This window comes from Salmo salar, chromosome ssa15, assembly GCF_905237065.1.
Source record: "Salmo salar chromosome ssa15, Ssal_v3.1, whole genome shotgun sequence".
In the NCBI taxonomy this organism is placed as follows: Eukaryota; Metazoa; Chordata; class Actinopteri; order Salmoniformes; family Salmonidae; genus Salmo; species Salmo salar.
The window spans coordinates 75,013,338-75,027,570 of NC_059456.1; the positions used below are offsets into that span (position 1 = coordinate 75,013,338).

Genomic DNA, 14,233 nt, shown 5'->3' on the forward strand with positions numbered 1-14,233 from the left:
CCGTTTCCAGCTACAATAGTCATTTACAATGTTCACAATGTCTTGTATTTCTGATCAATTTGATGTTATTTTAATGGACAAAAAACTTTGAACGGTTGTGTGTGTGTGTGTGTGTGTGTGTGTGTGTGTATGTGTATATATATATATATATATATATAAGCTAGGAATGTAGGCTAAAATATATTTTGCCCTTTCCAGTGTAGGCTGGCAATCAATTCTAAGAATTCATGTTGACTTGTTGTATAGTTGTTGTAGCTCTTTTTGGAAGGCAGACAGATCACAATATGTAATGTGGTGAGACACCAGAAGATGGTGACAGAGGCTACTGCAGGAATGTAGAACACCTTGACTTCATATTGCACTTGACCATGCAGTTTGATCACACTGGTCTGGCAATGACCAAGATTATCATTTTTATCCTTGTCCCATACCTGTATGTACTTTAGTAAACTCTTGTGATTATTCCTCCCATACATACAGTCAGAGGGGTTTGCTAATGTACATACAGATCTGGGATCAGGCTAAGTAAATGTATAGCATCTGTAGAATAGTTGTACATGACTCCCCTCTGCTATCCCTGGCTCTATATAGGGCAGATGCAGCCTAAGGGCATTTGCTCTTAGACTGCATGGGATGATGAATATGAGCTTGAAAAGCAGTGGAATTGCTCTTTAAATGCGGTCTAAAGCTTTACTTCTGGTTTGAGTTATATTTTGCAGCACACATACTACAATCCCAAAATGTCTTTATTGAAAACCGCAGCACTTTTCCCTCCATTTCGCTGAGGAGCTGTAACTTATTTCATAGAGTATAAAACATGTAGAATAAGGCATGTGGACTAAAGCCTATTGACCTGTGTGCATGGCTGTGCACATCATCAATACTGGGTGCAAACTTTCTAAATACTGTAGAACATTTAATTCAGATCAACATTATCCTGAATTGTTTCTTATCATTAAATCAACTGTGTCATAGGAGTCTGTATAGTGCAATGGTGGCAGCAAAGAGAACAAATGGATCATGTGTGTGTAAACTATTGTTTTTGGAGAAGCCAATAAGCAGGACTACAACTTCAATGATATTACTCCAAAGTACAACAAATTCTATGAACGAAAAGCAAATCTCCTCAATGTGAAAACCTCCTTCCAATGAGGTACTACCATATCGTGAGAGTATAAGTACAACATGATTGTATTGTAGACGTGAACACATTTACATACATGCAATGTACAGACAAATACACACAACAGTTAAGCATGGTACATGATTTTCAACAACTGAACTGCATTTTACAGTAAATAATGCCACAAACCTCTGCATAACTTTGTCCTTTTTGGAATTTGACCCAGAAATGTCCTCTTATACAGGGCAAACTAGAAAATGTGTACCAGTGTCTGGTAACACTTGAGTACCTTTAAGAGTCAACCCCATAACAAAAAGTATAGAAGAGTCAACCCAGTCACGTAAAGTGTAGCAGCGTCAACCCCGTAGCGTGAAGTGTAGGATAGTCAACCTCGTAACAAAAAGTATAGAAGAGTCAACCCCGTCAAGCAAAGTGTAGCAGAGTTTACCCCGTAGCGTGAAGTGTAGCAGAATCAACCCTATGACGTCAAGTGTAGTGTGTCATGTGAACTCCATTGTCTCATCAATGTCTGCGATTAGACAACTCTCCATAAATGGCATATACCAGTTCATAGGTCCCGGCGCTGACACCAATAGGTCTCAGTACAATTTCTGACACCTACTGGTATTTAGTTCATCAAGTCCATGCCATTGCACTCCCATCTCTGTATAAACAGTCTATTGTTTTGAGTGTGTCAGTTCGGTTTCGAGCTCTGTGACCTCTAGAGGTGACCAGTAAGCCCCAGCTGAGGGTCAGTCAGTAGGGGGTGCTATGAGTGTGCGTGTGTGTGTGAGTGCTTATTTTCTTGGTTTCTGTTGGGACTGCTGTGGAGACGTGAGGACCCTTCTGCAGACGAGAAGACAGAGAGAGAAGAAAGAGCGTTCTTTTCTTTAGACATCTTTTATGTTCTTTTATTCATATACAGTAGTGGAAAAAGCACCCAATTGTCATACTTGAGTAAAAGTAAAGATACCTAAGGATCATTCCCTTTTTTTCAATTTTTGCCTAAAATGACATACCCAAATCTAGCTCAGGACCTGAAGCAAGGATGTGCATATTCTTGATACCATTTGAAAGGAAACACTTTGAGGTTTGTGGAAATGTGAAATTAATGTAGGAGAATATAACATATTAGATCTGATAAAAGATAATACAATCAATTAAACATGCTTTTTTTTCATCATCGTTGATATGCAAAAGAAAAGCCATAATGTATTATTGCAGTTTAGGTGCAATTTAGATTTTGGCCAATAGATGGCAGCAGTGGGTGTGCAAAGTTTCAGATTGATCCAGTGAAGCATGGCAATACTGGACAATATTTTGTATCAAGTCTGTCCAAATGTGCCGAATTGGTCAATTGATACATTTTCAAGTACATAACTATAGAGAACATACAAAAATGATATGGTAATACAAAATGTAAGTTTACACACTCCCAGGAATGTCATACAAATCAAATGTTATTGGTCACATACAGATGTTATTGCGAGTGTAGCGAAATGCTTGTGCTTCTAGATCTGACAGCGCAGCAAAATCTAACAAGAAATAATACATAAAAAAACTAAATATTGCATAGTTTCCTAAGGACTTCTAAGGACATCTTGCTTAGACTCCATGATGGATCATTAGCTTATACACTAACGTTCACACAGGCCATCTTCAAATAATATTTTTGCAGGAATCTCCTTGCGAATGATTTTGCCGAAGATTGTATCTCCGCCGGCCTACATTTGAATATAAAAATGTATTTTATCAATCAAAGCTATGCTACATTTTATCTCTGGGACCCTCAGGATGACAAATCAGAGCAAGATTACTGAATGTAAGTACATTATTTACCTTCATAGGTGAATGTATCAAAACAGTTGCCATGATAAATGTGTTTTGTTGTTGTGCACTCTCCTCAAACAATAGCATGATATTTTTTCACAGTAATAGCTACTTTAAATTGGACAGTGCAGTTAGATTAACAAGAATTTAAGCTTTCTGCCCATATACGACATGTCTATGTCCTGGAAAGTTTGCTGTTTCTTAAAACTGTCATGGTAATCACATTAGCGCACGTTAGCTTAACCGTCCCGGTATAGGGACACCTATCCTGTCGAGGTTATCTACTTAAAGTACTTTACACCACTGTTCATATATTGTATTGCCATCTGCTTGCTTTTATGTCCTTTATTTGTATTGTTTTATTGTAAAGTGTGTCCCGAGTTGATTTTATCTTAAATGTCTCTGTACATGTGTGTTTTTGTATAGCGCCTTAATCAGTGGGATATTTATCCTAGTCATGCAGTTCTTAGTGTAGCATGTACTACACTACCCATAATGCTCTGCCACATCCGTGCCTGCTCTGTCCCGTCACCTTATTAATACACGTACCTTCCTGACAGGTAGGTCCTATCCAGCCCTGTAGACAGGTGCAGCCGCCATTCCGTGGATCACACCGTGCCCCGTTCCTACACTCACATCTCTCAGAACAGTCTGGGCCGTAGTGGTTCGCTGGACAATCTGGACACAACCCAGACAGGGAAACAAGAAGTGCGACAACACTTTTAGATTGTAGTGTTGTTTGGCATGGTTGAATCCTTACATTGACTTTAAGTCTAACTGCATTGATGTTAATGGGAGACTAAGTGAACATTTGACTTAAGTGGAAGTTAGGAGTCACCCCATAGTCGTTTGAAAAATGTTGATAAATCACACTACTTCAATATTAGATATAAAGAAACAAATAACTACTTGTGTCACAGCGCGTTCCCATCTTCCCTGTGGGGCACAGACAGTGGCCGGTCATGGGGTCACATGGGGTGTCCCCCTCGCAGTCACATGACTGGTTGCAGCCCACCCCGAAACGATGCTGCTCACACTCTGTGACAGGGAATGAGAGGGAGGGGGAGCATTCAGCGCACACATGGATATGATAATGAAAAGTAGTCCCCATCCTTCAGCATTGTAAGTAAAAGACTATGACTGGGGCATGTAACAGTCCCACTATATCAGCAGTTGTATCTACTAAATCTCAGCCTAATCCTTATTTCTGACTGTTAAACTGCTTTTCACCTTTCTCACAGTGGTATCCATGGTAACCAGTAGGGCAGAGACAGTGCCCTGTGCTTGGGTCACAGGGGGCGAGGCCTCGGCACTTACACTGGCGTTGACAGCGGTGGCCATGGAAACCAGCAGGGCAGGCTAGACAGAACATTAGAACATCAGACAGAATATTAGAACTTTAGAAAATCAAACAGAACATAGGAACAACAGAACATTAGACAGACTGAACAGCCCTGCCTCACCATGTTCACACAGGTGACCATAGTATCCCGGGTCACACTGGCACTCTCCCGTCACTCTGTCACAGGTCCCGTTGTTGTGACAATCACACCGCAGTTTGCAGTTGGCTCCGTAACTCCCTGATGGGCACTCTGAGTGACCAAGCAACAGAAAACACATACAACACCTTGTCATGGGTAAGCAATGGAATGGTGTCACGGGCTCATGATATCAGGGGCACTCAAATGGAGTCTCCACATAAATTCACAAAACAACACAATGAGGAAAATGTGAAATGTGTGCTGTTGACATGATTGTCATGACATGGGTTTAAATACTATTTTAAATAAATGAAATACTGTGTATGTGCTTGATTGATCCTGTCTGATGCAATTGAACCAATATAAATGTCACCTACCTGGCACTCCAGGCTGGATAAAGGAAATAAGCAAAGACATTAAAATATTTAAAATAGTATGTACAGTCAGGTCACCTGTATCACAGCTGGGTCCGGTCCAGCCTAGTCCACAGGTACAGCCTCCAGAGACCAGTTCACACACACCACCGTTACTGCAGTTACAGTGCTGGCCACAGTCTTCCCCATACCAGCCCTGGGCACAACCTGACACACACACACACACACACACACACACACACACACACACACACACACACACACACACACACACACACACACACACACACACTATAGAATGTCAAATAAAACTTGATGGGGTGGATTAATACATTGATTACACTCATTGTGGAGCTAGAATAAACAGAAATATGTGTGAGTGTTACCCTGTCTGCAGTCTTCTCCCCGCTGGCCCGCCTTGCACACACACCTGCCCGTCTCTGGGTCACTTCGTGCCCCCTCGCCACACAGGGCCACCTTGGCACAGTCCTGCCCATAGCGCCCTGATGGGCATGCTGGTAGAACCATAGGAAAAGATAGGGGAAAAAGAGGAGACCATGCCAAATATTATATGGTACTGCTTGTGTTATAGGATCAAAAATACATGCAAATACCATTTTATACAATTACCATTTTACTTTCTAATGTTGAACTAAATACTATGTAAATATCAATGTATTATATGTAAATGTCCATTCCCCTGCTCCTTCTGTCAATAGCCTATGGATATGCCCATTCCCCTGGCACACGTTGGCACTCACTGGTGTTGCAGTCTGCTCCGATGTACCCCGATGGGCACTGACAGGTGCCCGTGGTGGTCTGGCACACACCGGCATTCAGACACTGGCACGGGCGTTCACAGTTTGGGCCATACCGTCCCATGTCACACTCTGTCAAGGCAAACACACACAGGACCTAGTTGTGGTAGTAATTATGGTTAGAACATTTCCTACTGGTAAGAGCAACGTTTTCTTCTGATCAGCTGATGTCATAACTAGGGCCAAGAGTTTTTCCTGATCAGGTCACATTGTGGAAAAACTCCTGAACACATGACTATTGTAAGCTAACAAACTTTCAACAATGGAATTCCTTCGTGACATTGGTTAAGGAAGTGTGTGTCTGTCTGTGTATGTGTGTGGGGTGGTTGCCTTGATCACAGTTGCTGCCATGGTAACCCGGGGCGCAGAAGCAGAGGCCGGTGACAGGGTGGCACAGCTGGTTGGTGCCAGAGCACTGGCACACCTGGTTACAGTTCAGCCCATACGTGCCAGGTTGGCATACTGGTAGAGAAACACACAACACACACATCAACTCCCATACAACAAAGGTACAGTGCAATCTGAAATATTCAGAACCCTTGACTTTTTCCACATTTTGTTACATTACAGCCTTATTCTAAAATGGATTCAATTGGTTTTTTTTCTTCTCATCAATCTATCCTATAATGACAATACAAAAACACATTTTTAGAAATGTTAGTAAATGTATTAAAAATTAAGCACCTTTGGTAGTGATTACAGCCTCAAGTCTTATTGGGTATGACGCTACAAGCTTGGCACACCTGTATTTGGGGAGTTTCTCCCATTCTTCTCTGCAGATCCTCTCAAGCTCTGTCAGGTTGGATAGGGAGCATCATTGCACAGCTATTTTCAGGTCTCTCCAGAGATGTTCGATAGGGTTCAAGTCCAGGCTCCGGCTGGGCCACTCAAAGACATTCCGAGACTTGTCCTGAAGCCACTCCTGCATTGTCTTGGCTGTGTGCTTAGGGTCGTTGTCCTGTTGGAAGGTGAACCTTCTCCCTAGTCTGAGGTCTTTAGTACTCTGGAGCAGGTTTTCATCAAGGATCTCTCTGTACTTTTCCCCATTCATCTTTGCCTCGTTCCTGACTAGTCTCCCAGTCGCTGCCGCTGAAAAACATCCCCACAGCATGATGCTGCCAAAACCGTGCTTCTCCGTAGGGATGGTGCCATGTTTCCTCCAGATGTGACTCTTGGCATTCAGGCCAGAGTTCAATCTTGGTTTCATCACACTAGAGAATCTTGTTTCTCATGGTCTGAGAGTCCTTTAGGTGTGTTTTGGCAAATTCCAAGTGGGCTGTCATGTGCCTTTTACTGAGGAGTGGCTTCCGTCTGGCCAGTCTACCATAAAGGCCTGATTGTTGGAGTGCTGCAGAGATGGTTGTCCTTCTGGAAGGTTCTCCCATCTCCACAGAGGGACTCTGAAGCTCTGTCAGAGTGATCATCGGGTTCTTGGTCACCTCCCTGACCAAGGCCCTCTCCCTCGATTGCTCAATTTGTCCGGGCGGCCAGTACTAGGAAGAGTCTTTGTGGTTCCAAACTTCTTCCATTTAAGAATGATGTGTTCTTGGGGACCTTCAATGCTTCAGAAATGTATTACCCTTCCCCAGATCTGTGCCTCGACACAATCCTGTCTCAGACCTCTACCGACAAGTCCTTCGACCTCATGGCTTGGTTTTTGCTCTCACATGCACTGTCAACTGTGGGACCTTATATGGACAGGTGTGTGCCGTTCCAAATCATGTCAAAACAATTGAATTTACTACAGGTGGACTCCATTCAAGTTGTAGAAACATCTCAAGGATGATCCATAGAAACAGGATGCACCTGAGCTCAATTTCACAGCAAAGGGTACTTGTGTAAATACTTGTGTAAATAGCGTATTTCTGTTTTTTATTTTTAATAAATGTGCAAACACTTCTAAAAACCTGTTTTCGCTTTGTCATTTTGGGGTATTGTGTGTAGACTGATGAGGAAAAAAATCTATTTAGTCCATTTTAGAGTAAGGCTGTAATGTATCAAAATGTGGAAAACGTCAAGGGATCTGAGTACTTTCCAAATGTTCTATATGCCTACTGTAGCTGGTAATAAGAAAACATGTATATTTATTGTCATTTCATGCAGCACCACCATTACATACAATACATATCTACCTCATAGGCCCTGTTCGAATACCTCAGAAATGCATCCTTCCTTCCTAATTTCCTTGAGGTTATCATAGATCTGCAATGGTCGGATTGTTGATGGTGAAAGCATACTAGATCTGTGCTTACCTCAAGGAACTAAGGATACATTTCTGAACTATTCAAACATGGCCATAGCATTCAGTTCTCCATGACTCTATTCTCCTATCCCTCTGGCTCTAGCTTCTAGGCTAGACCAGAGCTCCCTCTACAGGCACTTAATACACTATGACACACCACAATCTATCACCAAACTAATGCTAACTTGTTAGGTTGCTAAACAGCTGATTTTTAATCATTGCATGTGTCATTGCAGAGTCTGTTATTTTGTTCAATGCAACACAAAACAAGAAAAACAGTACAATACACAACACATCTTCACTATCCTTCAGCTTCCCCAAGTCACTCACTTTGCTCACAGCCATTGCCAGTGAATCCAGGGGGACAGCCACATTTGCCAGAGACATGGTTACAGGAAGTGCCGTGGGGACAGTTACAATAGCTCAGACAGTCATTCCCATAGGAGCCAGGTAAACAGGCTGTGGTGAACGGGGAAATTACATATGTTCAATGAAGTCAATGCATACAGTCTGTTGTGATTTACAGTATATACAGGTCCTTGTAATAAATAGTTACTATACATTCATATTTTACTATATATCACGACCTGTATTCATAAAGCGCCTCTGAGTAGGTTTGCTGATGTATGATCAGGTATCCCCTGTCCATGTAATCTTATTCATTATGATCTAAAAGGCAAGACTGATCCTAGATCAGCACTTTGGCCTTACCTCTGTCACACTTGGGTCCCCTCCAGCCAGGAGGACACAAACACACACCGCTGACTTGGTCACACACATCCCCATGGTTACATCGACACCGCTCCTCACACCCTGGGCCAAACAGGCCAGCCTCACACGCTGTTTAGGACACAAGCGCACAAAAAACAAAAACATGTTGAACTGCTGTCAAAGTGCTTAAGCTCCTCTGCACTGCTGCTTCTCATATTGAACCGCAAGACGTGGCTCTTACCCTTGGCTTGGAGACAAAAGCTTTCTATAGGCTACTACCACCATCACCATTATCAAAGACGATCTACTACGCTGTTGTTGCTGTTGGGATTAAGCATACACAAACACATTTACTGTTTAAAAATGTGAATGTTATTGATTTAAAAAAATAACATGCTGTTTAGGCATAGTTTGCTTAGTGTCAAGACTATTCTGATGTCTCGGTGACGTCTTCCCAATGTGCAAACTCTCTGAACTACATATTAACTAAAGATTTTGATACGTCGACCAAAGGTGTGCATGTTTACTGGGGTGATATAAAGACATTAGCATTGCAACAAAAAGTACCTGTACTTAGGCGTTAGTATAGGCTAACACTTCAAAATAATAATAATAATAGAAAATACATTTTTTTTAAAACAGAGCAAGAGAGTGCAAATAAATATATCCCTAAACCTTAAAAAAAAATAGAATATTTTTTTTCTACTTTGTTCTTATAAACAAATTGTTGAATGAAAAAGCAAAAAGAGGGCTACGGTAGGCTACTGCACTCAAAGTTTAAGCTATAAAAAAGGCAATAGGGCCTATTATCTCTCATAAACAAATTGTAAAAAGAAAATGTGCCATGCACTCACAAAGCTATTGTCTATTGTTAGGCTACAGTCAGTTGTAGAAGGCCTATGGCACACACTAAAGTTAAGCTAGGAGCTTTTAAGTCTTCCTCCTCTTTGAGATTCCGAGCAAGAAACTCCAGCATGTTTACTTTATCGGGGTTCAGTGAAGACTGGACAGAGATGATCCCTGCTGAGCTGAACACTTTCTCTGGCGCGGTGCTATTTTTTACATTTATTTTTTATTTAACCTTTATTTAACTAGGCAAGTCAGTTAAGAACAAATTCTTATTTACAATGACGGCCTACCCTGGCCAAACCCGGACGGCGCTGGGCCAAATGTGCGCCACCCTATGGGACTCCCAATCACGTCCGGATTTGGTTACGCAAATGCACATGGACTTCTTGGCAAGTTGAGCCAAGAAAGGAAAGCTATAATGGTTATCCCGCCACCATGACAGAGGGTCATCGGATTCGTCCAGTACCTCCTCTTTCAAATAGTGCATCATCTCGGTGTCACAGCGCACTGTCAAGGGTGGCGGAGTTAAGCTTAGAGGGCCCATTTCCTTCTTAAGAAGATCCCCTAGATTCCTCTTTTTAGCTGGGGGAGGTGCACAGCCATCCCCATCCGTAGTGGCAGCGGCACCACTAGCACCGACTCTGAGTGCTGCCCCCAGTTCCAAGTTGGCCTAGGGTTTCTTTTGTGTCCCCCAAGCAATCTCTCCTGCAGCTTTTGTACCGGGGATCGAGAAGGGAGGCCTTTGACAAAGGTCCCTGTAGTTCCAGTGCTCTGTACTTGCCCTGCAATACACTGCCCATCTAGCGGTCCTGCTGCTGGGTTGTTGCCCTCCTACGGCCTCCTCCACATCTCCTGATGTACTGGCCTGTCTCCTGGTAGTGCCTCCATGCTCTGGACACTACGCTGACAGACACAGCAAACCTTCTTGCCACAGCTCGCATTGATGTGCCATCCTGGATGAGCTGCACTACCTGAGCCACTTGTGTGGGTTGTAGACTCCGTCTCATGCTACCACTAGAGTGAAAGCACCGCCAGCATTCAAAAGTGACCAAAACATCAGCCAGGAAGCATAGGAACTGAGAAGTGGTCTGTGGTCTCCACCTGCAGAACCACTCCTTTATTGGGGGTGTCTTGCTTATTGCCTATAATTTCCACCTGTTGTCTATTCCATTTGCACAACAGCATGTGAAATTTATTGTCAATCAGTGTTGCTTCCTAAGTGGACAGTTTGATTTCACAGAAGTGTGATTGACTTGGAGTTACATTGTGTTGTTTAAGTGTTCCCTTTATTTTTTTGAGCAGTGTATATGGCAGCACCCAAGGGGGCTTGAACGTTCAATCAATCAATAACATTTAGTTATAAAGCCCTTTTTACTTCAGCCGATGTCACAAAGTGCTATTCAGTAACCCAGCCTAAAACCCCAAACAGCAAGAAATGCAGATGTAGAAGCACGGTGGCTAGGAAAAACTGCCTAGAAAGGCTGGAACCTACAAAGAAACCTAGAGCGGAACCAGGCTCAGAGGGGTGGCCAATCCTCTTCTGGCTGTGCCGGGTGGAGATTATAACAGTACATGGCCAAGATGTTCAAACGTTCATAGATGACCAGCAGGGTCAAGCTCTCCCTGTAGATTTTGCGGTGACGTAGTGTCCCCATGAGTGACAGAACACTGAGCCAGTCACAGGGCAACTAGAGAAGATTGCCAACCCCTAAGCTCTGTATTTTCCGCTGGCTGCCCCTCCACCAAAGAAAGCACTGAGCTAGGCTGAAACACCGGCATTTTGGAGCTGCCTTACTCAAGAAAGCAGAAAGCAAAAAAAGAGACCATGTTTGTTTGCGGCTTTATTAACAATACATATTTTTTTACATTTTTTGCAAACTGATATGTGACACGTATTAATTCCCAAAAAACATGCAAATCAGACGACAATATTTTTTTACACCCTTTTTCTCCCAAATTTTGTGGTGATTCCGACCTTGTCTCATCGCTGCAACTCCCCAAAGGGCTCAGGAGAGGCGAAGGTCGGTTCATGCGTCCTCCAAAACATGACCCACCTGAACAAAAATATAAACGCACCATGTAAAGAACAGCGCAAACTGGCTCTAACCAGAGGCGACTCCGGGATGCTGGCCTTCTACGCAGAGTTGCAAAGAAAAAGCCATATCTCAGACTGGCCAATAAAAATAAAAAATTAAGATGGGGAAAAGAATACAAACACTGAACAGAGGAACTCTGCTTAGAAGGCCAGCATCCCGAAGTCACCTCTTCACTGTTGACATTGAGACCGGTGTTTTGCGGGTACTATTTAATGAAACTACCAGTTGAGGACTTGTGAGTCTTCTGTTTCTCAAACTAGACACTCTAACGTACTTGTCCTCTTGCTCAGTTGTGCACCGGGGCCTCCCACTCTTTCTATTCTGGTTAGAGCCAGTTTGTGCTGGTCTGTGAAGGGAGTAGTACACAGCGCTGTATGAGATCTTCAGTTTATTGGCAATTGCTCGCATGGAACAGCCTTCATTTCTCAGAACAAGAATAGACTGAGGAGTTTCAAAAGAAAGTACTTTGTTTCTGGCCCTTTTGAGCCTGTAATCGAACCCACAAATGCTGATGCTCCAGATACTCAAATACTCTAAAGAAGGCCAGTTTTATTGCTTCTTTAATCAGAACAACAGTTTTAAGCTGTGCTAACATAATTGCAAAAGGGTTTTTCATGCTCAATTAGCCTTTTAAAATGATTAACTTGGATTAGCTAACACAACATGCCATTGGAACACAGGAGTGATGGTTGATGATAATGGGCCTCTGTACGCCTATGTAGATATTCCATTAAAAATCTGCCGTTTCCAGCTACAATAGTCATTTACAACATTAACGATGTCTACACTGTATTTCTGATCAATTTTATGTTATTTTAATGGACAAAAAAACAGCTTTTCTTTCAAAACAAGGACATTTCTAAGTGACCCCAAACTTTTGAACGGTAGTGTATATAAAATAAATAAATATATATATATATATATATATATATAATAAGCATCAGCTTGCTCCAACGGGCATCTGTAGTGCCGCCAGTTGGGAGAAGTGTGACGAGGCAGTGTGAAGCTCACCCGCTGGAAGAGTGTGGCTGCTCGCTGACTAAAAGCGGCCTGTAGTGGGCACCCCGCCTGTCTAGTCGATAGGCAGCTCTGCTGTCATACCACAGCACCAGATTTTGGAGGAGTACTCATGGATAACTGGAAATATCACATAGGCTAATTCATTTGCGGCTAATTTGCCACGTGAGAAAGTGGTTAGCTAGAGTGATAACTCTAAATAATATTGCTGTTAGCAAGCCGTGTAATTTATGTCTACAGTACTAATTCGAAGTTTGGACACACCTACTCATTCCAGGAGTTTTCTTTATTTTTACTATTTTCTATAGTGAAGACATCAAAACTATGAAATGACACATATGGAATCATGTAGTAACCAAAAAAGTGATAAACAAATCAAAATATATTTTCTATTTTGAGATTCTTCAAAGTAGCCACCTTTGCCTTCAAGTGCAGGTTCCGCATTTTTTGGGGGTTGGGGGGGTTGAGGTGAGGAGCAGGATTATTTAAGATACTTTCTGAAGAGGTAGGGTTTCAGAGGTGTTCGGGAAGATGGGCAGGGAGGGACTCTGCTGTCTTAGCTTTAGGGGAAAGCTGGTTCCACCATTGTGGTGCCAGGACAGAGAAGAGCTTGGACTGGGCTGAGAAGGATCTACACTCCCATAGGGGTGGGAGAGTCAAGAGACCTGAGATGGCAGAACGGAGTGCTCGGATTGGGGTGTAGGGTTTGGCATAGCCTGAAGGTAGGTGCAGTTCTTCTTGCTGTTCTGTAGGTAAGCACCATGGTCAAAACATGATTGCATTTAGAAATTTTGCATTTTGAAAGAATTGTTTTTCTCCCACTACTAGAGAGAGAGTGAAAGTACATAGGCTACAACACAGCAAGCAGGAACTCTGTGGAGTCCAGATGACTGACTGACCAGTGGGCCAGGTGTTAATGGTTTGAGGCCACCTATTGAGTCAACCAACCAGTATGAATACAAAAGAAGCCATCCACCCTTGATGGGTGATTAGCAGGACAATATAATCTTGCTGAGATGAGAACAAGAGAAGTCTTGAGGGTGAGATAAATAACAGAGATACTGATAAAGTTTTATCAAATGTTCATTTTATTAAATGAAGTAATACCCCAAAAATCCAGGCGGATTAGAGTTACTTCATTTTTGTAATCAGATTACGTTATCCCCATGACATGTTATCTGTTACTACTCCTGCTTAGACATAAACATGCACATACAGTGACAAGACACTGTATGTGTATATCAGGTAAGAGAAGTACAGTTTTTTTTCACCTTTATTTAACCAGTTAGGCCAGTTGAGAACAAGTTCTCATTTACAACTGGGACCTGGCCAAGATAAAGCAAAGTAGTGCGACAAAAACAACAACAGAGGTACATATGGGATAAACAAACGTACAGTCAATAACACAATAGAAAATCTGTATACAGTGTGCGCAAATGAAGTAAGGAGATAAGGCAATAAATAGGCCATAGTGGCAAAGTAATTACAATTTAGCAATTAACAATGGAGTGATTAGATGTTCAGATGAGGATGTGCAAGTAGAAATACTGGTGTGCAAAAGAGCAGAAAAAAACAAAAAACAAATATGGGGATGAGGTAGTTGGTTGGATGGGCCATTTACAGACGGGCTGTGTACAGCTGCAGTGATTGGTAAACTGCTCTGACAGCCGATGCTTGAAGTTAGTGAGGGAG

The 14,233-nt window shown here is 42.4% G+C and overlaps 1 protein-coding gene across 2 annotated transcripts in view; it reads right to left on the reverse strand.

The window, feature by feature from the left end:
* Positions 1 to 728: 728 nt before the first annotated feature.
* LOC106572132 (multiple epidermal growth factor-like domains protein 6) overlaps positions 729 to 14,233 on the reverse strand; it is an 85,578-nt gene continuing 72,073 nt past the window's right edge. For both annotated transcript variants that reach the window (XM_014145998.2, XM_014145996.2), the window contains 11 exons: positions 8,580 to 8,708; positions 8,199 to 8,327; positions 5,957 to 6,088; positions 5,570 to 5,698; positions 5,195 to 5,323; positions 4,887 to 5,015; positions 4,417 to 4,545; positions 4,184 to 4,312; positions 3,863 to 3,991; positions 3,503 to 3,631; positions 729 to 1,969 (listed from right to left, as the gene is read on the reverse strand). In XM_014145998.2, the coding sequence (XP_014001473.2) occupies positions 1,893 to 1,969; positions 3,503 to 3,631; positions 3,863 to 3,991; positions 4,184 to 4,312; positions 4,417 to 4,545; positions 4,887 to 5,015; positions 5,195 to 5,323; positions 5,570 to 5,698; positions 5,957 to 6,088; positions 8,199 to 8,327; positions 8,580 to 8,708 (1,370 nt within the window). In that variant the 3' untranslated portion in view covers positions 729 to 1,892. The remainder of the gene's footprint in view (positions 1,970 to 3,502; positions 3,632 to 3,862; positions 3,992 to 4,183; positions 4,313 to 4,416; positions 4,546 to 4,886; positions 5,016 to 5,194; positions 5,324 to 5,569; positions 5,699 to 5,956; positions 6,089 to 8,198; positions 8,328 to 8,579; positions 8,709 to 14,233) is intronic.